This window comes from Siphateles boraxobius, unplaced genomic scaffold, assembly GCF_051911475.1.
Source record: "Siphateles boraxobius isolate OS27281-9 unplaced genomic scaffold, OSU_SipBor_1 33, whole genome shotgun sequence".
Taxonomy (NCBI): domain Eukaryota; kingdom Metazoa; phylum Chordata; class Actinopteri; order Cypriniformes; family Leuciscidae; genus Siphateles; species Siphateles boraxobius.
In genome coordinates this window covers 7,501-30,195 of record NW_027508953.1, presented here as the reverse complement: position 1 = coordinate 30,195, position 22,695 = coordinate 7,501, and the positions used below count along the sequence as shown (strand labels likewise).

The window sequence follows — 22,695 nt, the reverse complement described above, 5'->3', positions numbered from 1 at the left end:
GTCATCAATTTATCATTATAATAATTATATGAGATCAAAATACAAACTCTATAATCAATCATTGAGCAAGAATCATTCAGGGTTTGTAAATAATAATAAAAAAGTAATCTTTTTAGCGAAATTGAATCTGCAAAATAACAAAATAACACGATTACTGAATTTATATTCTGTTCTTATATAATTAGTATAATGAAAAACTTTATGTGACAATCACTGAGCAAAAATAAGCCAGGTTTTGTTATAAATACTTAAATAAAAATTATGAAATATGAATTGCACAATTGGATCTGCAAAATCAAAAAATAACACTGTTATTCAATTCAAATGAAGATAAGGCACAATTTAATTTAATTAAAATAATCAAAACGCTTTATTCTGAGCTTATAAAAATATCCTAAATGTGTATATATATATATATATATATATATATATATATATATATATATATATATATATATATATATAGACACACACAGTAGTCAACATTTGAAGTGGATCAAAAAAGGGATCAAGAACGGGTATTGTTCAAAATTCATGTGTAACTTTGATGAAAGGTTTTGATCCACTTCAAATGTTGACTACTGTGTGTGTGTGTGTGTGTGTGTGTATATATATATATATATATATATATATATATATATTTATTTATTTATTTATTTAATGTAGAATTATACTTTATTTGTAATACCTTTATATATTTAGTATTAATGAATACGTTTATTTCTTTTCGGAAAGATTTGATGCATTGTAATATTTAATGTGGTATTCTCTGATCCGCATTGTTTCAGACGCGTCGCGCTGGAGGATCCCGAGTGTGTTCTCGTGGCTGTGTGTTCACGGGTGTGTGTCGGAGGAGGAGATGAGCCGCACCTTTAACCTCGGCCTGGGGGCCGTGCTCGTGGTCAGCAGACCTGAGGGTCAACGAGTGCTGAGACTCCTGAGGGCCCAAGAGGAGGCCTGGGTCATCGGGTCACTCGCTCACAGACAACACGGTCAGAGCGCGCACACACACACACACACATCCACATCGAGTATAGCTCATAAATCCTGAGTCTCGATCGCCCCCCGGTGGCTGGTCCCAGTATAGCTCATAAACCCTGAGTCTCGATCGCCCCCCCGGTGGCTGATCCCAGTATAGCTCATAAATCCTGAGTCTCGATCGCCACCGGTGGCTGGTCCCAGTATAACTCATAAATCCTGAGTCTCGATCGCCCCCCGGTGGCTGATCCCAGTATAGCTCATAAATCCTGAGTCTCGATCGCCCCCCGGTGGCTGATCCCAGTATAACTCATAAATCCTGAGTCTCGATCGCCCCCCGGTGGCTGATCCCAGTATAACTCATAAATCCTGAGTCTCGATGGCCCCCCGGTGGCTGGTACCAGTATAGCTCATAAATCCTGAGTTTCGATCGCCCCCCGGTGGCTGGTCTCAGTATAGCTCATAAATCCTGAGTCTCGATCGCCCCCCCGGTGGCTGGTCTCAGTATAGCTCATAAATCCTGAGTCTCGATCGTCCCCCGGTGGCTGGTCTCAGTATAGCTCATAAATCCTGAGTCTCGATCGCCCCCGGTGGCTGGTCCCAGTAAAGCTCATAAATCCTGAGTTTCGATCGCCCCCCGGTGGCTGGTCTCAGTATAGCTCATAAACCCTGAGTTTCGATCGCCCCCCCGGTGGCTGGTCTCAGTATAGCTCATAAACCCTGAGTCTCGATCGCCCCCCGGTGGCTGATCCCAGTATAACTCATAAATCCTGAGTCTCGATCGCCCGCCGGTGGCTGGTCCCAGTATTGCTCATAAACCCAGAGTCTCGATTGCCCCCCGGTGGCTGGTCCCAGTATAGCTCATAAATCCTGAGTTTCGATCGCCCCCCGGTGGCTGGTCTCAGTATAGCTCATAAACCCGGAGTTTCGATCGCCCCCCCCGGTGGCTGGTCTCGGTATAGCTCATAAACCCTGAGTCTCGATCGCCCCCCGGTGGCTGATCCCAGTATAACTCATAAATCCTGAGTCTCGATCGCCCCCCGGTGGCTGGTCCCAGTATAGCTCATAAATCCTGAGTCTCGATCGCCCCCCCCCCCCGGTGGCTGGTCCCAGTATAACTCATAAATCCTGAGTCTTGATAGTCCCCCGGTGGCTGATCCCAGTATAACTCATAAATCCTGAGTTTCGATCGCCCCCCGGTGGCTGGTCTCAGTATAGCTCATAAACCCGGAGTTTCGATCGCCCCCCCCGGTGGCTGGTCTCAGTATAGCTCATAAACCCTGAGTCTCGATCGCCCCCCGGTGGCTGATCCCAGTATAACTCATAAATCCTGAGTCTCGATCGCCCCCCGGTGGCTGGTCCCAGTATAGCTCATAAATCCTGAGTCTCGATCGCCCCCCCCCCCGGTGGCTGGTCCCAGTATAACTCATAAATCCTGAGTCTTGATAGTCCCCCGGTGGCTGATCCCAGTATAGCTCATAAATCCTGAGTTTCGATCGCCCCCCGGTGGCTGGTCTCAGTATAGCTCATAAACCCGGAGTTTCGATCGCCCCCCCCGGTGGCTGGTCTCGGTATAGCTCATAAACCCTGAGTCTCGATCGCCCCCCGGTGGCTGATCCCAGTATAACTCATAAATCCTGAGTCTCGATCGCCCCCCGGTGGCTGGTCCCAGTATAGCTCATAAATCCTGAGTCTCGATCGCCCCCCCCCCGGTGGCTGGTCCCAGTATAACTCATAAATCCTGAGTCTTGATAGTCCCCCGGTGGCTGATCCCAGTATTGCTCATAAATCCTGAGTCTCGATCACCAATGTACTTTTTGGGGGATTTTCGGAAGGAGATTGGAGCTTCAGCTTTAATTTCTAAATGTCCATAACTGTTTTTTTCACACTGACATAATGAGTTGTTCTGCTGTACACTGTACTAATGGTTTCTGCAGTAGTGTGTGTGTGTGTGTGTGAGAGTGTGGGCGAGACCTTGATATCTCGGATGCACACACACTCACTACTGCGCAGACTCGGGTCCCAAATCAGTGCAAGATGTCAGCGCCATATTAGGACTTTGGCGGCTTCACTTTTCACCAATGGAAGAGAATGAAGGGGCGTCGTCCATCTTTTTTACAGTCTATGTGCCTCACACACTGACGTAGATTTGTGGAGCTGTGTTTAAACGAAGCATTTTAGGAAGGCGTCGCTGAACCTTAACTTTTAGTGAAGTCGTCACCTTTATTTAAACAGCGCTTTTTACAATACAGATTGTTTCAAAGCAGCTTTACAGAGATAACAGGAAAATAATGTTGTAATATTGTTAAATATAAAATTAAATGTCCGCAACTAAGCGAGCCAAAAGCCAATGGCGACAAAGGCGACATACACATTTTATAAAGAATATCTCTTTAGGTTTGACACTTTAACTCTACAGATCTTATACTTACACTAACAACTACATAACACACTAAAGAAAAAGGATCATAAGACCCCTTTAAGAAACGTGAGTTTACTGTAAAGTGTGTGTTTCTGCTGCTGTTGAACGGACAGGTTCGGAGTGTGTGGTGATCAGGAACCTGGAGCGGAGTCTGAAGGAGAGTCCGGGTCGCTCTCCCGACACCAGCGCTCTGCAGAACGGGGAACAATCCTCACGCAAGAGGACCCGAGTGGCCGTGCTGATCTCAGGAACCGGTGTGTGTGTGTGTGTGTGTGATGAGCTCTGCTCCTGATCAGGGTTGGGGAACTTTGAAAAGCAATGCATCACAATATTGCGTTACTCCCTTGAAAAAACGTTCAACACTTACTGTACCAAAAAATACACTGCTGTTCAAAAGTTTGGGGTCGGTAGATTTTTAATGTTTTTAAAAGAAGTCTCTTCTGCTCACCAAGACTGCATTTCTTTGAGCAAAATACAGTAAAATTATGAAATATTATCACGACGTAAAACAGCTGTTTTCTACGGAAGAGGATTAGGGCCAAGCAATAATAAAAAAAATAAAACCATCTCGAGATTAAAGTCATTATAATGAGAAATTAAAATCGTTAAATAAAAATAAAAAAACTCGAAATACAATCTTGAGAATAAACTCATTACATTTAGAGAATAAAGTCGTTGTGTTTCGAGAAAAAACTCGTTAAAAATTTCGAGAAAAATAACTCAAAATGCAATCTTGAGAATAAACTCATTAAATTTCGAGAATAAAGTCGTTGTCATTTCACTGTCATGTCACTGGTTGTCATTTCATTGTTGATTGGACTGATTTTTTTCTTCTAAAAAGAGCTAGCCGCTTGCAAATTCTCTTTAAAGTTCGTATTCTAATTATTATTCTGTCATAATTAGCTAAAGTTGATAGTATTTCTTTGTTACTGAAAGAAAGTCTAAAATAGACTATAGCTTGACTAAGTGACCCAACTCTGCATGTCCTCTATTAGTAGCTATGCAATGAACACTGATCGATATTCTCTACATTTCATGTAGACTTTTTTCTCAACATTTAACGAGTTTTTTATCGAAACACAACGACTTTATTCTCGATGTTTAATGAGTTTATTCTCAAGATTGTATTTCGAGGTTTTGTTTCTCGAAATTTAACGAGTTTAAGTTCGCATTATAATGACTTTAATCTCGAGATGGTTTTTATTTTTTGTATTATTGCTTGGCCCTAATCCTCTTCCATAGTTTTCTGTGTGATTATATAGTAAAGTGTAATTTATTCCTGTGATCAAAGCTGAATTTTCAGCATCATTACTCCAGTCTTCAGTGTCACATGATCCTTCAGAAATCACTATAATATGATGATTTGATGCTCAAGAAACATTTATGATTATTATCAGATTTGAAAACTGTTTTGCTGTTTCATATTTTTGTGCAAACCTGGATTCATTTTTTTCAGGATTCTTTGAAAGTTCAAGAGAAAAGCATTTAATTAAAAATAAATATTTTGCATTATTATAAATGTCTTTACTGTCACTTTTGATCAATTTAATGTGTCCTTTCTGAAGAAAAGTATTAATTTCTTTAAAAAAAAAAAATCATATTGACCCCAAACTTTTGAACGGTAGTGTAAATAAAAAAAATGAGTAATTTTTGCTTATGGTTTCACTGAATCATCGAAGGTCAAAAGCAAGTGTATTAGTCAATAAAGTAAGATTAAATGTATGTATTATTTAACATATTTAATTATTGGAGGTTTGCATAGTATTCTGAACCTGCATTTCACTGTTTTTATGATTTGAATATTAAATCATTTTTGTGTTTACGTGAGATGAGTAAATCCCTGCTCACATTTAGTCTAGAACTACAATAACCAATATGTTTACACACACACACACACACACACACACACACACACACACACACACACACACACACACACACACACACACACACACACACCTTTTTACTTCAATTTTTTTCCTCAACTTGGGGACAAGAGAGCTTTCAGTCAATAAATGGGAAAACTTGCGTTACTTATTTGAAAAAGTAACTCCGATATATTGTTGCAAGTTTTAAAAGTTATGTGTTTCTTTACTTGGTACTTGAAAAAGTAATCTGATTACATAACTCAAGTTACTTGTAATGGGTTACACCTAACACTGCTGATCACATGACAGATATGCTGGATATGCATCCATGTCAGGATGCTGACTGTGTACATGTTTTTAAAGTACAACTTTACAACTAAAGACATAAGTTTGCCATGGCCAATTCGTCTTTTTGATGGAATTTATATATATAAATATAATTAATTTTTGTTTTGTTTTTTTGTTCTATTACTATTGTATTAATTTTTTCTACTTTTCGGTGATGTAAAGCACATTGGTCAACTAGTGTTGTTTTAATAGTGCTATATAAATAAAGGTGTGTGTGTGTGTGTGTGTGTGTGTGTGTGTGACAGGAACGAACCTGCAGGCGCTGATGGAGCAGGCGAAGAAACCCTCGAGCTCGGCGGAGATCGTGGTGGTCATCTCCAACAGACCGGGCGTCATGGGGTTAAAGAGGGCGTCTATGGCCGGCATTCAAACGCGGGTTTGTCTGAGAAAAATAAAAAAATTAAAAAAAAGAACGAGCCACACTTTTAATCTTAGTTTAGAGGTGTGCGATATTCACACAAAACTGTAGTTCAATGTTTTTTGTGATTTTGTCGAAAACGATAGTTATAGACGATAATTTGTTGAGTGTGTTTTTGTGCTGACTCATGAAGATTTTAATATTCTTCATATTTTCAGTTCACGTCAGTGACGAAATTAACTTTTTCAGTAAGGTTGATATTTGCCACCTAAAATTGATTTCCGGGGGTTTATACCTTTTGTAAGTGCAATTTTTACTATTACTAAGTAATAATTATTACATAACATAAAAAGCCAGTTATGACTTTTTAGCATTATCATTATGACTTTTTAATATTATAATTTACTTTTTAATGTAATGACTTAGTATATACATTTTGAAGTCATGATGACATACTATCTCATAATTATGAGATAAAAAGTAAAAAATTGTTATGAGAAAAATTCAAAATTATGAATTAGTATATAAATGTTGAAGTCATGATGACATATTAAGTCATAATTATTAATTTTTCTCATTTTTTTTACTTTACTTTTATCTCATAATTATGAGATGGTATATACATTTTGAAGTCATGATGACATATTATCTCATAATTATGAGATAAAATGTCAATTATGAGATAGTATATACATTTTGACTTTGTCATAATTTACGTTTTATCTCATACTTTTGACTTTTTCTCACAATAATGATTTAAAAAGTCCTAATGATCAAAATTATGACATACTATCTCATAAAAAGTCATGAATTTACAAAGTCTTAATTGACTTTGTATTTTAGAATTATAAGTATGTCATCATTGAGTTTTGATCTCATAATTTTGAAATTTTATGTCATTAATTGATTTACCAAAGCATGATTCTTTTTTAATTTATTATGGGGCAGAAATGGGTTTCATAGAAATGAAAACAGTCCACAAAATCAGTTTTGCAAGCTACAATTGCATATATATATATATATATATATATATATATGATAATTTAAAGACACAACTGCCAGTTGGTTTTAATGAGTGAGTCATTGAGTTATTCACTCAACCAGTTTGTTCAAACCGCTGATTCATTCAGGAACGAAGCAAGCGACTCTCTTTATGAATGAATAATTGATTCGTTCAGAAACGCTGATTCATTTAGAAACGAAACATCGCTCGGAGATACACAACGCTTCGGTTGCACCTCTGGTTTATTGAATAGTATTGACTATATTTAATATATATTGAATTAATAGTATTTTAAAAATATCTGTTTATTCCCCCACAAAAAAAAATTGCAACTTTTTATCTCACAATTCTGACTATTTATTGTAACTCCGAGTTTATAACTTGCAATTCAGACTTTTTCTCTTGTGTTTCTGACATGCTCGATACTGTCAACTTCCACATCGTTAAAACTTATATTTAAAGTTTTCCTGTAGCTCAAACAGTAGAGCGTTGGCGCTTGCAACGCCAAGGTCATGGGTTCGATTCCCCAGGAAAGGAATGTATTTCAATGTACCGGTACACATTTTACAATGCAAGTCGCTTTGGATAAAAGCGTCTGCCAAATGCATAAATGTAAACGTATATTATTCTGATATTCTCATCACTGACAGCTCTGTTGGTTCTGGATGTTGTTGGTCTGTCAGGTCGTGGATCATAAGCAGTACGGCAGCAGAGCCGAGTTCGACGGCACCATAGACCGGGTCCTGGAGGAGTTCGGGGTGGAGCTGGTGTGTCTGGCGGGTTTCATGCGGATCCTCACGGGACCCTTCGTCAGAAAGTGGAGCGGTGAGTGTGTGAACATCAACACCAGGGGGCGCCACTGGCTCGAGTGCTTTCCTGTAGCTCAGACAGTAGAGCGTTGGCGATTGCAACGCTAAGGTTTCGATTCGATTCCCAGGGAAAGCAAGAACTGATAAGAATGTAAATGTGTACCTTGAAATGCAATGTCTCTTTGGATAAAAGCGTCTGCCAAATGCATAAAAATTAAAAAATATTAAATCAGTGCAGATTTCACAGCAAAAACACGTGAAGCTGCACAGATTCAGTTTAAAGTAAACACTATAACTTTGAAATGGTTGGTAATATTTCTAGATGAACTTGCAGCTCAGGTTTACTTGATTATCCAGATATCATTTATTAGAAAAATCATGAGTTTCAAATATGATCTTCAGGCTTTTGAAGAAGGTTTATTTGTTCATCTCTCAATCAACATTGTATTGCATTGCATTATATGTTTTAAAACTACAGAGCTTTGATCATAAAACTAAGCATTTAAATATCATCTTACTCAGCAATACTTTTTGTCCATTGAAATATCAGCATATTTGATTCAGCATGATTTGATTTAATGTTTTAGAGTGACTCAAACTAAAACATCCTAGAATCACTTTGTTTTATTACTTGAAAGAAAATAAACTAAATAAAATTTAACTAATTTTATTTAACTTGAAAAAGTTACTGCTATTAAATTTTACAGTAACTTGATGTACTAAAATAACTCAAATTAAAATTATTTGTACTTGTAATTTTTTAAAAAGATGTCCAAATAGTTTTATTTTAATAAAATTTGATCAAATTGAAATAAAAACAGTTTGGGCATATTTAAAAACACTTGAATGAAACAAAAATAAAAACTAATTCAAAATATTTAAAAAAGACGAATAGTATCTCAGTGATATTAAAATAACACTGCTGAGGACAGGAATAAAATGGTAATAATGCTAAAAATATGTGGAATATTTCTGAAATGTAGTTTTTTCCTCTTTAAACTGGTTGTGTATTTGCTCCAGCACTAACTGTGTGTTTGTAGTTTTTCCTCTTTAAACTGGTTGTGTATTTGCTCCAGCACTAACTGTGTGTTTGTAGTTTTTCCTCTTTAAGCTGGTTGTGTATTTGCTCCAGCACTACCTGTGTGTTTGTAGTTTTTCCTCTTTAAGCTGGTTGTGTATTTGCTCCAGCACTACCTGTGTGTTTGTTGTTTTTCCTCTTTAAGCTGGTTGTGTATTTGCTCCAGCACTAACTGTGTGTTTGTAGTTTTTCCTCTTTAAGCTGGTTGTGTATTTGCTCCAGCACTACCTGTGTGTTTGTAGTTTTTCCTCTTTAAGCTGGTTGTGTATTTGCTCCAGCACTAACTGTGTGTTTGTAGTTTTTCCTCTTTAAGCTGGTTGTGTATTTGCTCCAGCACTACCTGTGTGTTTGTAGTTTTTCCTCTTTAAGCTGGTTGTGTATTTGCTCCAGCACTAACTGTGTGTTTGTAGTTTTTCCTCTTTAAGCTGGTTGTGTATTTGCTCCAGCACTACCTGTGTGTTTGTAGTTTTTCCTCTTTAAGCTGGTTGTGTATTTGCTCCAGCACTGACTGTGTGTTTGTAGTTTTTCCTCTTTAAACTGGTTGTGTATTTGCTCTAGCACTACCTGTGTGTTTGTAGTTTTTCCTCTTTAAGCTGGTTGTGTATTTGCTCTAGCACTACCTGTGTGTTTGTAGTTTTTTCCTCTTTAAACTGGTTGTGTATTTGCTCTAGCACTGACTGTGTGTTTGTAGTTTTTCCTCTTCAAGCTGGTTGTGTATTTGCTCTAGCACTAACTGTGTGTTTGTAGTTTTTCCTCTTTAATCTGGTTGTGTATTTGCTCTAGCACTACCTGTGTGTTTGTAGTTTTTCCTCTTTAAGCTGGTTGTGTATTTGCTCTAGCACTGACTGTGTGTTTGTAGTTTTTCCTCTTTAAGCTGGTTGTGTATTTGCTCCAGCACTACCTGTGTGTTTGTAGTTTTTCCTCTTTAAGCTGGTTGTGTATTTGCTCCAGCACTACCTGTGTGTTTGTAGTTTTTCCTCTTTAAGCTGGTTGTGTATTTGCTCCAGCACTGACTGTGTGTTTGTAGTTTTTCCTCTTTAAACTGGTTGTGTATTTGCTCTAGCACTACCTGTGTGTTTGTAGTTTTTTCCTCTTTAAACTGGTTGTGTATTTGCTCTAGCACTGACTGTGTGTTTGTAGTTTTTCCTCTTTAAGCTGGTTGTGTATTTGCTCTAGCACTAACTGTGTGTTTGTAGTTTTTCCTCTTTAATCTGGTTGTGTATTTGCTCTAGCACTACCTGTGTGTTTGTAGTTTTTCCTCTTTAAGCTGGTTGTGTATTTGCTCTAGCACTGACTGTGTGTTTGTAGTTTTTCCTCTTTAAGCTGGTTGTGTATTTGCTCTAGCACTAACTGTGTGTTTGTAGTTTTTCCTCTTTAATCTGGTTGTGTATTTGCTCTAGCACTACCTGTGTGTTTGTAGTTTTTCCTCTTTAAACTGGTTGTGTATTTGCTCCAGCACTGACTGTGTGTTTGTAGTTTTTCCTCTTTAAGCTGGTTGTGTATTTGCTCTAGCACTAACTGTGTGTTTGTAGTTTTTCCTCTTTAATCTGGTTGTGTATTTGCTCTAGCACTAACTGTGTGTTTGTAGTTTTTTCCTCTTTAAACTGGTTGTGTATTTGCTCTAGCACTGACTGTGTGTTTGTAGTTTTTCCTCTTTAAGCTGGTTGTGTATTTGCTCTAGCACTAACTGTGTGTTTGTAGTTTTTCCTCTTTAAGCTGGTTGTGTATTTGCTCTAGCACTAACTGTGTGTTTGTAGTTTTTCCTCTTTAATCTGGTTGTGTATTTGCTCTAGCACTACCTGTGTGTTTGTAGTTTTTTCCTCTTTAAACTGGTTGTGTATTTGCTCCAGCACTGACTGTGTGTTTGTAGTTTTTCCTCTTTAATCTGGTTGTGTATTTGCTCTAGCACTACCTGTGTGTTTGTAGTTTTTTCCTCTTTAAACTGGTTGTGTATTTGCTCCAGCACTGACTGTGTGTTTGTAGTTTTTCCTCTTTAAGCTGGTTGTGTATTTGCTCCAGCACTAACTGTGTGTTTGTAGTTTTTCCTCTTTAATCTGGTTGTGTATTTGCTCTAGCACTACCTGTGTGTTTGTAGTTTTTCCTCTTTAAACTGGTTGTGTATTTGCTCCAGCACTGACTGTGTGTTTGTAGTTTTTCCTCTTTAAGCTGGTTGTGTATTTGCTCTAGCACTAACTGTGTGTTTGTAGTTTTTCCTCTTTAATCTGGTTGTGTATTTGCTCTAGCACTACCTGTGTGTTTGTAGTTTTTCCTCTTTAAGCTGGTTGTGTATTTGCTCCAGCACTACCTGTGTGTTTGTAGTTTTTTCCTCTTTAAACTGGTTGTGTATTTGCTCCAGCACTGACTGTGTGTTTGTAGTTTTTCCTCTTTAATCTGGTTGTGTATTTGCTCTAGCACTACCTGTGTGTTTGTAGTTTTTTCCTCTTTAAACTGGTTGTGTATTTGCTCCAGCACTGACTGTGTGTTTGTAGTTTTTCCTCTTTAAGCTGGTTGTGTATTTGCTCCAGCACTAACTGTGTGTTTGTAGTTTTTCCTCTTTAATCTGGTTGTGTATTTGCTCTAGCACTACCTGTGTGTTTGTAGTTTTTCCTCTTTAAACTGGTTGTGTATTTGCTCCAGCACTGACTGTGTGTTTGTAGTTTTTCCTCTTTAAGCTGGTTGTGTATTTGCTCTAGCACTAACTGTGTGTTTGTAGTTTTTCCTCTTTAAGCTGGTTGTGTATTTGCTCTAGCACTACCTGTGTGTTTGTAGTTTTTTCCTCTTTAAACTGGTTGTGTATTTGCTCTAGCACTACCTGTGTGTTTGTAGTTTTTCCTCTTTAAACTGGTTGTGTATTTGCTCCAGCACTGACTGTGTGTTTGTAGTTTTTCCTCTTTAAGCTGGTTGTGTATTTGCTCCAGCACTGACTGTGTGTTTGTAGTTTTTTCCTCTTTAAGCTGGTTGTGTATTTGCTCCAGCACTGACTGTGTGTTTGTAGTTTTTCCTCTTTAAGCTGGTTGTGTATTTGCTCCAGTACTGACTGTGTGTTTGTAGTTTTTCCTCTTTAAGCTGGTTGTGTATTTGCTCCAGCACTACCTGTGTGTTTGTAGTTTTTCCTCTTTAAGCTGGTTGTGTATTTGCTCCAGCACTACCTGTGTGTTTGTAGTTTTTCCTCTTTAAACTGGTTGTGTATTTGCTCTAGCACTACCTGTGTGTTTGTAGTTTTTCCTCTTTAAGCTGGTTGTGTATTTGCTCCAGCACTGACTGTGTGTTTGTAGTTTTTCCTCTTTAAACTGGTTGTGTATTTGCTCTAGCACTACCTGTGTGTTTGTAGTTTTTTCCTCTTTAAACTGGTTGTGTATTTGCTCTAGCACTACCTGTGTGTTTGTAGTTTTTCCTCTTTAAACTGGTTGTGTATTTGCTCCAGCACTGACTGTGTGATTGTAGTTTTTCCTCTTTAAGCTGGTTGTGTATTTGCTCCAGTACTGACTGTGTGTTTGTAGTTTTTTCCTCTTTAAACTGGTTGTGTATTTGCTCTAGCACTACCTGTGTGTTTGTAGTTTTTCCTCTTTAAGCTGGTTGTGTATTTGCTCCAGCACTACCTGTGTGTTTGTAGTTTTTCCTCTTTAAGCTGGTTGTGTATTTGCTCCAGCACTGACTGTGTGTTTGTAGTTTTTCCTCTTTAAGCTGGTTGTGTATTTGCTCCAGCACTAACTGTGTGTTTGTAGTTTTTCCTCTTTAAACTGGTTGTGTATTTGCTCCAGCACTAACTGTGTGTTTGTAGTTTTTTCTCTTTAAGCTGGTTGTGTATTTGCTCTAGCACTGACTGTGTGTTTGTAGTTTTTCCTCTTTAAGCTGGTTGTGTATTTGCTCTAGCACTACTTGTGTGTTTGTAGTTTTTCCTCTTTAAGCTGGTTGTGTATTTGCTCCAGCACTAACTGTGTGTTTGTAGTTTTTCCTCTTTAAACTGGTTGTGTATTTGCTCCAGCACTAACTGTGTGTTTGTAGTTTTTTCTCTTTAAGCTGGTTGTGTATTTGCTCTAGCACTGACTGTGTGTTTGTAGTTTTTCCTCTTTAAGCTGGTTGTGTATTTTCTCTAGCACTACTTGTGTGTTTGTAGTTTTTCCTCTTTAAGCTGGTTGTGTATTTGCTCCAGCACTGATTGTGTGTTTGTAGTTTTTCCTCTTTAATCTGGTTGTGTATTTGCTCCAGCACTGACTGTGTGTTTGTAGTTTTTCCTCTTTAAACTGGTTGTGTATTTGCTCTAGCACTAACTGTGTGGTTGTAGTTTTTCCTTTTTAAACTGGTTGTGTATTTGCTCTAGCACTACCTGTGTGTTTGTAGTTTTTCCTCTTTAAACTGGTTTTGTATTTGCTCCAGCACTGACTGTGTGTTTGTAGTTTTTCCTCTTTAAGCTGGTTGTGTATTTGCTCCAGTACTGACTGTGTGTTTGTAGTTTTTTCCTCTTTAAACTGGTTGTGTATTTGCTCTAGCACTACCTGTGTGTTTGTAGTTTTTCCTCTTTAAGCTGGTTGTGTATTTGCTCCAGTACTGACTGTGTGTTTGTAGTTTTTCCTCTTTAAACTGGTTGTGTATTTGCTCCAGCACTACCTGTGTGTTTGTAGTTTTTCCTCTTTAAACTGGTTGTGTATTTGCTCTAGCACTACCTGTGTGTTTGTAGTTTTTCCTCTTTAAGCTGGTTGTGTATTTGCTCCAGTACTGACTGTGTGTTTGTAGTTTTTCCTCTTTAAACTGGTTGTGTATTTGCTCCAGCACTGACTGTGTGTTTGTAGTTTTTCCTTTTTAAACTGGTTGTGTATTTGCTCCAGTACTGACTGTGTGTTTGTAGTTTTTTCCTCTTTAAGCTGGTTGTGTATTTGCTCTAGCACTAACTGTGTGTTTGTAGTTTTTTCCTTTTTAAGCTGGTTGTGTATTTGCTCTAGCACTACATGTGTGTTTGTAGTTTTTTCCTCTTTAAGCTGGTTGTGTATTTGCTCCAGCACTAACTGTGTGTTTGTAGTTTTTTCCTCTTTAAGCTGGTTGTGTATTTGCTCTAGCACTACCTGTGTGTTTGTAGTTTTTCCTCTTTAAACTGGTTGTGTATTTGCTCCAGCACTGACTGTGTGGTTGTAGTTTTTTCCTCTTTAATCTGGTTGTGTATTTGCTCTAGCACTACCTGTGTGTTTGTAGTTTTTCCTCTTTAAGCTGGTTGTGTATTTGCTCTAGCACTACATGTGTGTTTGTAGTTTTTCCTCTTTAAGCTGGTTGTGTATTTGCTCTAGCACTACATGTGTGTTTGTAGTTTTTCCTCTTTAAGCTGGTTGTGTATTTGCTCCAGCACTGACTGTGTGGTTGTAGTTTTTTCCTCTTTAATCTGGTTGTGTATTTGCTCTAGCACTACCTGTGTGTTTGTAGTTTTTCCTCTTTAAGCTGGTTGTGTATTTGCTCCAGCACTGACTGTGTGTTTGTAGTTTTTCCTCTTTAAACTGGTTGTGTATTTGCTCCAGCACTGACTGTGTGTTTGTAGTTTTTCCTTTTTAAACTGGTTGTGTATTTGCTCCAGCACTACCTGTGTGTTTGTAGTTTTTCCTCTTTAAACTGGTTGTGTATTTGCTCTAGCACTACCTGTGTGTTTGTAGTTTTTCCTCTTTAAGCTGGTTGTGTATTTGCTCCAGCACTGACTGTGTGTTTGTAGTTTTTCCTCTTTAAACTGGTTGTGTATTTGCTCCAGCACTGACTGTGTGTTTGTAGTTTTTCCTTTTTAAACTGGTTGTGTATTTGCTCCAGCACTACCTGTGTGTTTGTAGTTTTTCCTCTTTAAGCTGGTTGTGTATTTGCTCCAGCACTGACTGTGTGTTTGTAGTTTTTCCTCTTTAAACTGGTTGTGTATTTGCTCCAGCACTGACTGTGTGTTTGTAGTTTTTCCTTTTTAAACTGGTTGTGTATTTGCTCCAGTACTGACTGTGTGTTTGTAGTTTTTTCCTCTTTAAGCTGGTTGTGTATTTGCTCCAGCACTAACTGTGTGTTTGTAGTTTTTTCCTTTTTAAGCTGGTTGTGTATTTGCTCTAGCACTACATGTGTGTTTGTAGTTTTTCCTCTTTAAACTGGTTGTGTATTTGCTCCAGCACTGACTGTGTGTTTGTAGTTTTTTCCTCTTTAAGCTGGTTGTGTATTTGCTCCAGCACTACCTGTGTGTTTGTAGTTTTTTCCTCTTTAAGCTGGTTGTGTATTTGCTCCAGCACTGACTGTGCGTTTGTAGTTTTTCCTCTTTAAACTGGTTGTGTATTTGCTCCAGCACTGACTGTGTGTTCGTAGTTTTTCCTCTTTAAGCTGGTTGTGTATTTGCTCCAGCACTAACTGTGTGTTTGTAGTTTTTCCTCTTTAAACTGGTTGTGTATTTGCTCCAGCACTACCTGTGTGTTTGTAGTTTTTTCCTCTTTAAGCTGGTTGTGTATTTGCTCCAGCACTAACTGTGTTTGTGGTTTCTCCGTGTCTCAGGGAAGATGCTGAACATCCACCCGTCGCTGCTGCCGTCCTTTAAGGGAGTGAACGCTCAGAAACAGGCGCTCCAGGCCGGCGTTCGGCTCACCGGATGCACCGTTCACTTCGTGGCGGTACGCTTTTCACACAAACCAGCATTCCACATCCAGTTTAAGCAGAATATACTCAGGATTTTGTAATCTCACAATCCCAAGAATTAATGCAGATTCAATCAGTCGCTACATTATTTGTAGGATCTTACATTTTTGTCTTTTTATTTCCAAAACAAATATTCATTTTTATTCCTATTAATAACCCTGTAGTTTTGAGAAAAGTTTTTTTTCACAATAATAACATGTAGTTTTGAGAATAGTATATTTTTTATACCTAATAATAACCCTGTAGTTTTGAGTTTTTTTCGCAATAACCCTGTAGTTTTGAGAATAGTATTTTTTTTTTAATTCATAATAACCCTGTAGTTTTGAGAATAGTATTTTTTTCATAATAACCCTTTAGTTTTGAGAGAAGATTTTTTTCATAATAACCCTGTAGTTTTGAGAATAGTATTTTTTTTATTCCTAATAATAACCCTGTAGTTTTGAGAATAGTATTTTTTATTCCTAATAATAACCCTGTAGTTTTGAGAATAGTATTTTTTTTTAATTCATAATAACCCTGTAGTTTTGAGAATAGTATTTTTTTCATAATAACCCTTTAGTTTTGAGAGAAGATTTTTTTCATAATAACCCTGTAGTTTTGAGAATAGTATTTTTTTTATTCCTAATAATAACCCTGTAGTTTTGAGAATAGAATTTTTTTTTTTCATAATCCTGTGGTTTTGAGAAAAGGTTTTTTATTCCTTATAATAACCCTGTAGTTTTGAGAAAAGGTTTTTCTCATAATAACCCTGTAGTTTTGAGAATAGTATTTTTTTAATTCATAATAACCCCGTAGTTTTGAGAATTTTTTTTAATTCATAATAACCCTGTAGTTTTGAGAAAAGGTTTTTTTCACAATAATTACATGTAGTTTTGAGAATAGTATTTTTTTTATTCCTAATAATAACCCTGTAGTTTTGAGAAAAGGTTTTTCTCATAATAACCCTGTAGTTTAGAGAATAGTATTTTTTTTAAATTCATAATAACCCTGTAGTTTTGAGAATAGTGTTTTTTTAATTCATAATAACCTTGTAGTTTTGAGAAAAGATTTTTTAAGAATAACCCTGTAGTTTTGAGGGTTTTTTCGCAATAATAACCCTGTAGTTTTGAGAAGATTTTTTTCATAATAATTACCCTGTAGTTTTGAGAAAGGGTTTTTTTCACAATAATAACCCTGTAGTTTTGAGAAAGGGGTTTTTTCACAATAATAACCCTGTAGTTTTGAGAGAGGGTTTTTTTTTCACAATAATAACCCTGTAGTTTTGAGAAAGGGGTTTTTTCACAATAATAACCCTGTAGTTTTGAGAGAGGGTTTTTTCACAATAATAACCCTGTAGTTTTGAGAAAAGTATTTTTTTTAATAATAACCCTGTAGTTTTGAGTTTTATTTTTTTTATTCCTAATAACCCTGTAGTTAAGTGAAGTTTTTTTTTCTTTCTTCACAATAATAATCCTGTAGTTTTGTTCTGACAGGAGGAAGTGGACGCCGGGGCGATCGTGGTTCAGGAAACGGTTCCCATCCTGGTGACTGACAGTGAAGACAGCCTATCAGAGCGCATCAGGGAGGCGGAGCATCGAGCCTTCCCAGCAGCCCTAGAGCTGGTGTCCAGCGGTGGCGTGAAGCTCCGAGACGACGGGAGGATCGTGTGGAACCACAGCCTTCAGGGATAAACACCAACACACGCACACGATGAACGCGCATGTTTCCGACTGTGATTCATAACAGCAGTTTCATTACATTCCAGAGTTTTCTAGCGCAGCTGCCTCTACTGTAGTGCCAGTTCTGAACAGTATTAATCAGATTGACTGGTGAGAATTATTTGCCATGTACAAGATGAACTTTATTCTCTGCATGTAACAGAATGAGATCAATATTTGCTCTTGGCATTAAACCTGCACTAACAAGTGTGACTGTGTTGTTACTTTGAAAACGTTTATGACATTCTTTTATGAACACCAAACAAAATCATGGTATCATGAAGTATATTTTATATCTAGTCCTATGAAAAACAGAAAGTCCATTTTCATAGGATTAGATATAGTTTTAAAACATTACATCATTATTCAGTGATTTATATTGTTGTTCAACTGACAGTCTAGCATCTTAACTTACAAATATCACCTCTCAAGTTTTCCATTCCACACATGACGCTTTAAGAAACAAATCCTATTCATTTTGTACATAAATAGATTTTCAGTGCTAATTTATTCATATCTGTTAAGACAGACCAACTTTTGACTCCAATGGTTTTTAATTAATGTACTAAATGTATTGACTCTGTTGTCCATTGTATCCCTTTAAAACTCATATTTGATCACCAAAATTACATATTTTAATGTTTTTTCCTTGAAAAAAAATTCTTAATGCCTTAAAATATTTGAATGTAATTCGACACCCTTACCTCATTTAGTATGTGCGGTTCTATGAATATGCAAATGAGCCCCACCTCCACTCACTCACTCCGAGATCTACTCGTTGACGATCACACGTTGATCTGATTGGTTACAAGGTAGTTTGAGACTGTCTTTGGTTCACTGCAGTTTTAAGTAGAAAATACTCAGCAATGCTGTCGACTTATGAATTTACACATGGTTTGTCTTAAAGCATATTAAAAACACAACATAGACATATAAACAATATTAAAAGCTGGATTTTCACCACAGGGGGATTTAAATGGTTATTGTAACATTTACTGCTAACATTTTAATGAGTAAGTTGACCTGCGGATGAGGACATGAAGACAGTTTTCATGTCTGGGTGACCCATACCTTAAGGGCTGTAGAATATAAAAAATAGTGAAGAAAATCTTTAGAAGCATTTCAACTAACATGAATGTTCAGGAGAGCGATTCAAAAATCACAGACACAAAATGAGTTTTGAACAAGTTTGTTTATTAAATATTGTTTAGAGATTTTCAGCAGCACAGACAGATGTTGATCATTTGGGCAGAACCTCCTCCAGTTTGGGTTCTGAGGAAACAACAACAAATGTGTCATTAAACAAGCTAACGGCTAGTTTAACCACCAGCCCAACTAAACCAGTGAACATTAAACCTCGAACATTTCATTCATCCAAATCATCTGACGCATCAAACTAGACTCAATCATCATGGGTCTAAACTAATTATTTCATGATCACTGTTATTACATTTAACATTTAATAAGGAGAATGAAATTAAGTTAACACAATAATTGTATCTAATAATAAAAAGATTTTTGAAGCAAGTATATGGTATATTTTTCCTGATCTCTGATCAATTTTGTACACATTTAATGACATTCACATAATAAATAAAGGAAGAGTTGTAATTAAATTCTTGAACTGGTCTGATTAACCAAGCGCTCCATAAAACAAACCCAATCATTTAATAAAATATCACATCTTTTAGAGAGACACTTCATATTTAACAGTAATTAGATGACTTGTTAATTTAATAGATATAAATAAAATGTTAAAACTAAAATAAATCAAAATGTTTTGAATAAAACTGCACTGTAAAGGTGTTTTTATGCATGTTTTCCACTGTTCTGACCAGCAGGGGTCACCAGTGTAGCGATTCAAACGATTCAGAGCGGCGATTCATTTTGGGATGATTCAGATTCGAAAAGCTTCGTTTCTCCCATCACTATTGCTCAGTACTGTAACAATATCACCTTACATTAAGGATCAAAACTCATATCTTTTATTTTTCATGTTAAATTTGAATAGAGGCTTTCGCACCGGATAGTTCTATGAACTAAGTTAATAATAATTAGTTACATTTATAAAGCGCTTTTCGCTATACAAGGGTCCGGGCAGGAACTTATGGTTGCACTAACTCAGACGTTGTGTGTTGATTTGATGGGCTCACCGGGGAACTTGAACTGGGGGAACTGGGTCAGATCTCCTCCTCCGTACAGGCGCTGGAGTTTCGTGATCTCATCCGTCAGGTTCTTCTGATAGGCTGGACCCGCTTCAACCACACCGCCTGAGGACCTGAGTCCGAGAGACATATCTCACTACACTCAAACAACTTAAGTTTTATGGCATTACCAAAATCAGAAAAAATCAATCATATTTTGGGAGAAAACTCAGAATAGAAAAAATATTTTTCTTGTTATGTCTTGTTTATAAAAATGTATTCATGCATATGTTTGCTGATTGATTTATTGATTATTTGTTCATTGCTTATGTAATGACCAATGCTTTGGCAATACTGTACAAGACAAGTTAATAAAGCTCATTTGAATTTGAGAGAGACAGAGAGAGAAAGTGTGTGTGTGAGTGAGAGAGACAGAGAGAGAAAGTGTGTGAGTGAGAGTGTGTGTGTGTGTGTGTGTGTGTGTGTGTGTGTGTGTGTGTGTGTGTGTGTGTGTGTGTGTGTGTGTGTGTGTGTGTGAGAGTGTGTGTGTGAGAGGGAGTGAGTGAGTGAGAGACCGAGCGAGTGTGAGGAGTCAGTGAGTGAGTGAGTGAGTGAGTGAGTGAGTCAGTCAGTCAGTGGGTCAGTGAGTGTGTGAGTGAGTGAGTGAGTGAGTCAGTGAGTGTGTGAGTGAGTGAGTGAGTGAGTGAGTGAGTGAGTGAGTGAGTGAGTCAGTGAGTCAGTCAGTGAGTCAGTGAGTGTGTCAGTCAGTGAGTGAGTGAGTCAGTCAGTGAGTGAGTGAGTGAGTGAGTGAGTCAGTGAGTGAGTCAGTGAGTGAGTGAGTGAGTGAGTGAGTGAGTGAGTGTGTGAGTGAGTCAGTGAGTGAGTCAGTGAGTGAGTCAGTGAGTGAGTGAATCAGTGAGTGAGTCAGTGAGTGAGTCAGTGAGTGAGTCAGTGAGTGAGTCAGTGAGTGAGTCAGTGAGTGAGTCAGTGAGTGAGTCAGTGAGTGAGTCAGTGAGTGAGTCAGTGAGTGAGTCAGTGAGTGAGTCAGTGAGTGAGTCAGTGAGTGAGTGAGTGAGTCAGTGAGTGAGTCAGTGAGTGTTAGAGTGAGTGTTAGAGTGAGTGTTAGAGTGAGTGTTAGAGTGAGTGTTAGAGTGAGTGTTAGAGTGAGTGTTAGAGTGAGTGTTAGAGTGAGTGTTAGAGTGAGTGTTAGAGTGAGTGTTAGAGTGAGTGAGTGTTAGAGTGAGTGTTAGAGTGAGTGTTAGAGTGAGTGTTAGAGTGAGTGTTAGAGTGAGTGTTAGAGTGAGTGTTAGAGTGAGTGTTAGAGTGAGTGTTAGAGTGAGTGTTAGAGTGAGTGTTAGAGTGAGTGAGTGTGTGAGTGTGTCAGTCAGTGAGTGAGTGAGTGAGTGAGTGAGTGTCAGTCAGTGAGTGAGTGAGTGAGTGAGTGTGTGAGTGAGTGAGTGTGTGAGTGTGAGTGAGTGAGTGAGTGAGTGAGTGAGTGAGTCAGTGAGTGAGTCAGTGAGTGAGTCAGTGAGTGAGTCAGTGAGTGAGTCAGTGAGTGAGTCAGTGAGTGAGTCAGTGAGTGAGTCAGTGAGTGAGTCAGTGAGTGAGTCAGTGAGTGAGTCAGTGAGTGAGTCAGTGAGTGAGTCAGTGAGTGAGTCAGTCAGTGAGTGAGTGTGTGTGTGAGTCAGTGAGTGAGTCAGTGAGTGAGTCAGTCAGTGAGTGAGTGTGTCAGTGAGTGAGTGTGTCAGTGAGTGAGTGAGTGTGTGAGTGAGTGAGTGAGTGAGTGAGTGAGTGTGAGAGTCAGTGAGTGAGTGTGAGAGTCAGTGAGTGAGTGTGTCAGTGTGTCAGTGAGTGAGTGAGTGTGTGTGAGAGTCAGTGAGTGAGTGAGTCAGTGAGTGAGTGAGTGAGTGTGTCAGTGAGTGAGTCAGTGAGTGAGTCAGTGAGTGAGTCAGTGAGTGAGTCAGTGAGTGAGTGAGTCAGTGAGTGAGTGAGTCAGTCAGTGAGTGAGTGTGTCAGTGAGTGTGTCAGTGAGTGAGTAAGTGAGTGAGTGTGTCAGTGAGTGAGTGAGTGAGTGAGTGAGTGAGTGTGTGAGTGAGTGAGTGAGTGTGTGTGAGAGTCAGTGAGTGAGTCAGTGAGTGAGTGAGTGAGTGAGTGTGTCAGTGAGTGAGTGAGTGAGTGTGTCAGTGAGTGTGTCAGTGAGTGAGTGAGTGAGTGAGTGAGTGAGTGAGTATCAGCTGCATCAACACACTTGCTCTTGGAGTTGTACTCGCGGATCTTGTCCAGGAACAGCTTCTGCACGGGATCGAGGTCTCTGGCTTTGTTGAAGAGCACAGCGGAGAGACCGATGTTCCTGCGCAGCGACACACTGACGGCCGAACGCAACAGAGACGACAGCCGGAAGAGCCGATGAAGAGCCATGACGCTGCCGGAGGGACAAACACACACGGAGAATCACTGACAGAAGCACACACACATCCATCACCACAAATGCTCTTCATTGGGCAGTTTATTGTCCCGGAAATAATCGCCATTAACCGTATTATTGTCAACTTAAAGAAATAGTTCACCTAAAATCCCATGAATTATAGTTTATAAAGTTATAAATATGGATTATATGGAGGTTGAGTAAATTATGGGATCATTTTTGGGTGAATTATCCCTTTAAAACCATTTAATGCCACTGATTATATAATGACAAAAAATACACCCTTTTCAAAGGACTTTTCATTCTTAAGAATATTAAAACAAATTACATATCCTAAATAAATAAACCATTGTTAAAGTGCGATTACGACATATTGACTAACATTACAAACACATCAAATGTAATAAATAAAAATGAATGCGGTTTTGGTTTTAATACTTTTTGATACCCGTGTGAATCCCATTATGGCTACATTAGACATAAAAATCATGCTTTGAGAAAGACGACATAATTGCACACTGTTATAATCATGATTTATGATGCCATAATTTCACATTTTAGTGTCATAAACATGATTTACAAAAGCATGTTTTTTTTCTCTTCTACATATTTGTTCTAATTTCACAAATCATTATTTACATGATACTACAAGGTACTTATGTTAAATAATCAGGGGATTTTGACTAATCTCTCTCGCTGATGTTTAATTAACGCCTGATTATCATATTAATTCAAATTTTGAGTTTTTAAACGTTCATTAACACCAGTGACTCGTTTGATAACATTGACCTCACGCGCAGTAAAGCGCTACTGTTGTTTAAAACACATACAAGAGTTTATGTACACAAACATAACAATTATATCCTCATTTCCATTCGAAACAAACAAGATAAAGAACAATTTCACGTCTAACCTTGTGTTTGACACCC

The 22,695-nt window shown here is 38.0% G+C and overlaps 2 protein-coding genes across 2 annotated transcripts in view; one reads left to right on the top strand and one right to left on the bottom strand.

The window, feature by feature from the left end:
* Positions 1-17,407, top strand: part of gart (phosphoribosylglycinamide formyltransferase) — a 56,707-nt gene extending 39,300 nt beyond the window's left edge. The window contains exons 17-22 of the mRNA XM_077194829.1: positions 789-992; positions 3,514-3,654; positions 5,862-5,992; positions 7,661-7,802; positions 15,360-15,475; positions 16,973-17,407. Coding sequence (XP_077050944.1) covers positions 789-992; positions 3,514-3,654; positions 5,862-5,992; positions 7,661-7,802; positions 15,360-15,475; positions 16,973-17,170 — 932 coding nt within the window. The 3' untranslated portion in view covers positions 17,171-17,407. The remainder of the gene's footprint in view (positions 1-788; positions 993-3,513; positions 3,655-5,861; positions 5,993-7,660; positions 7,803-15,359; positions 15,476-16,972) is intronic.
* Positions 17,408-18,370: 963 nt separating this feature from the next.
* The window catches only part of atp5pf (ATP synthase peripheral stalk subunit F6), a 4,424-nt gene continuing 99 nt past the window's right edge, over positions 18,371-22,695 (bottom strand). Inside the window, exons 1-4 of the mRNA XM_077194840.1 lie at positions 22,680-22,695; positions 21,590-21,763; positions 19,351-19,475; positions 18,371-18,469 (exon numbers count right to left, since the gene is read on the bottom strand). The exon at positions 22,680-22,695 is cut by the window's right edge and continues 99 nt beyond it. Of these exons, the coding sequence (XP_077050955.1) occupies positions 18,438-18,469; positions 19,351-19,475; positions 21,590-21,759 (327 nt within the window). The 5' untranslated portion in view covers positions 21,760-21,763; positions 22,680-22,695 and the 3' untranslated portion in view covers positions 18,371-18,437. The remainder of the gene's footprint in view (positions 18,470-19,350; positions 19,476-21,589; positions 21,764-22,679) is intronic.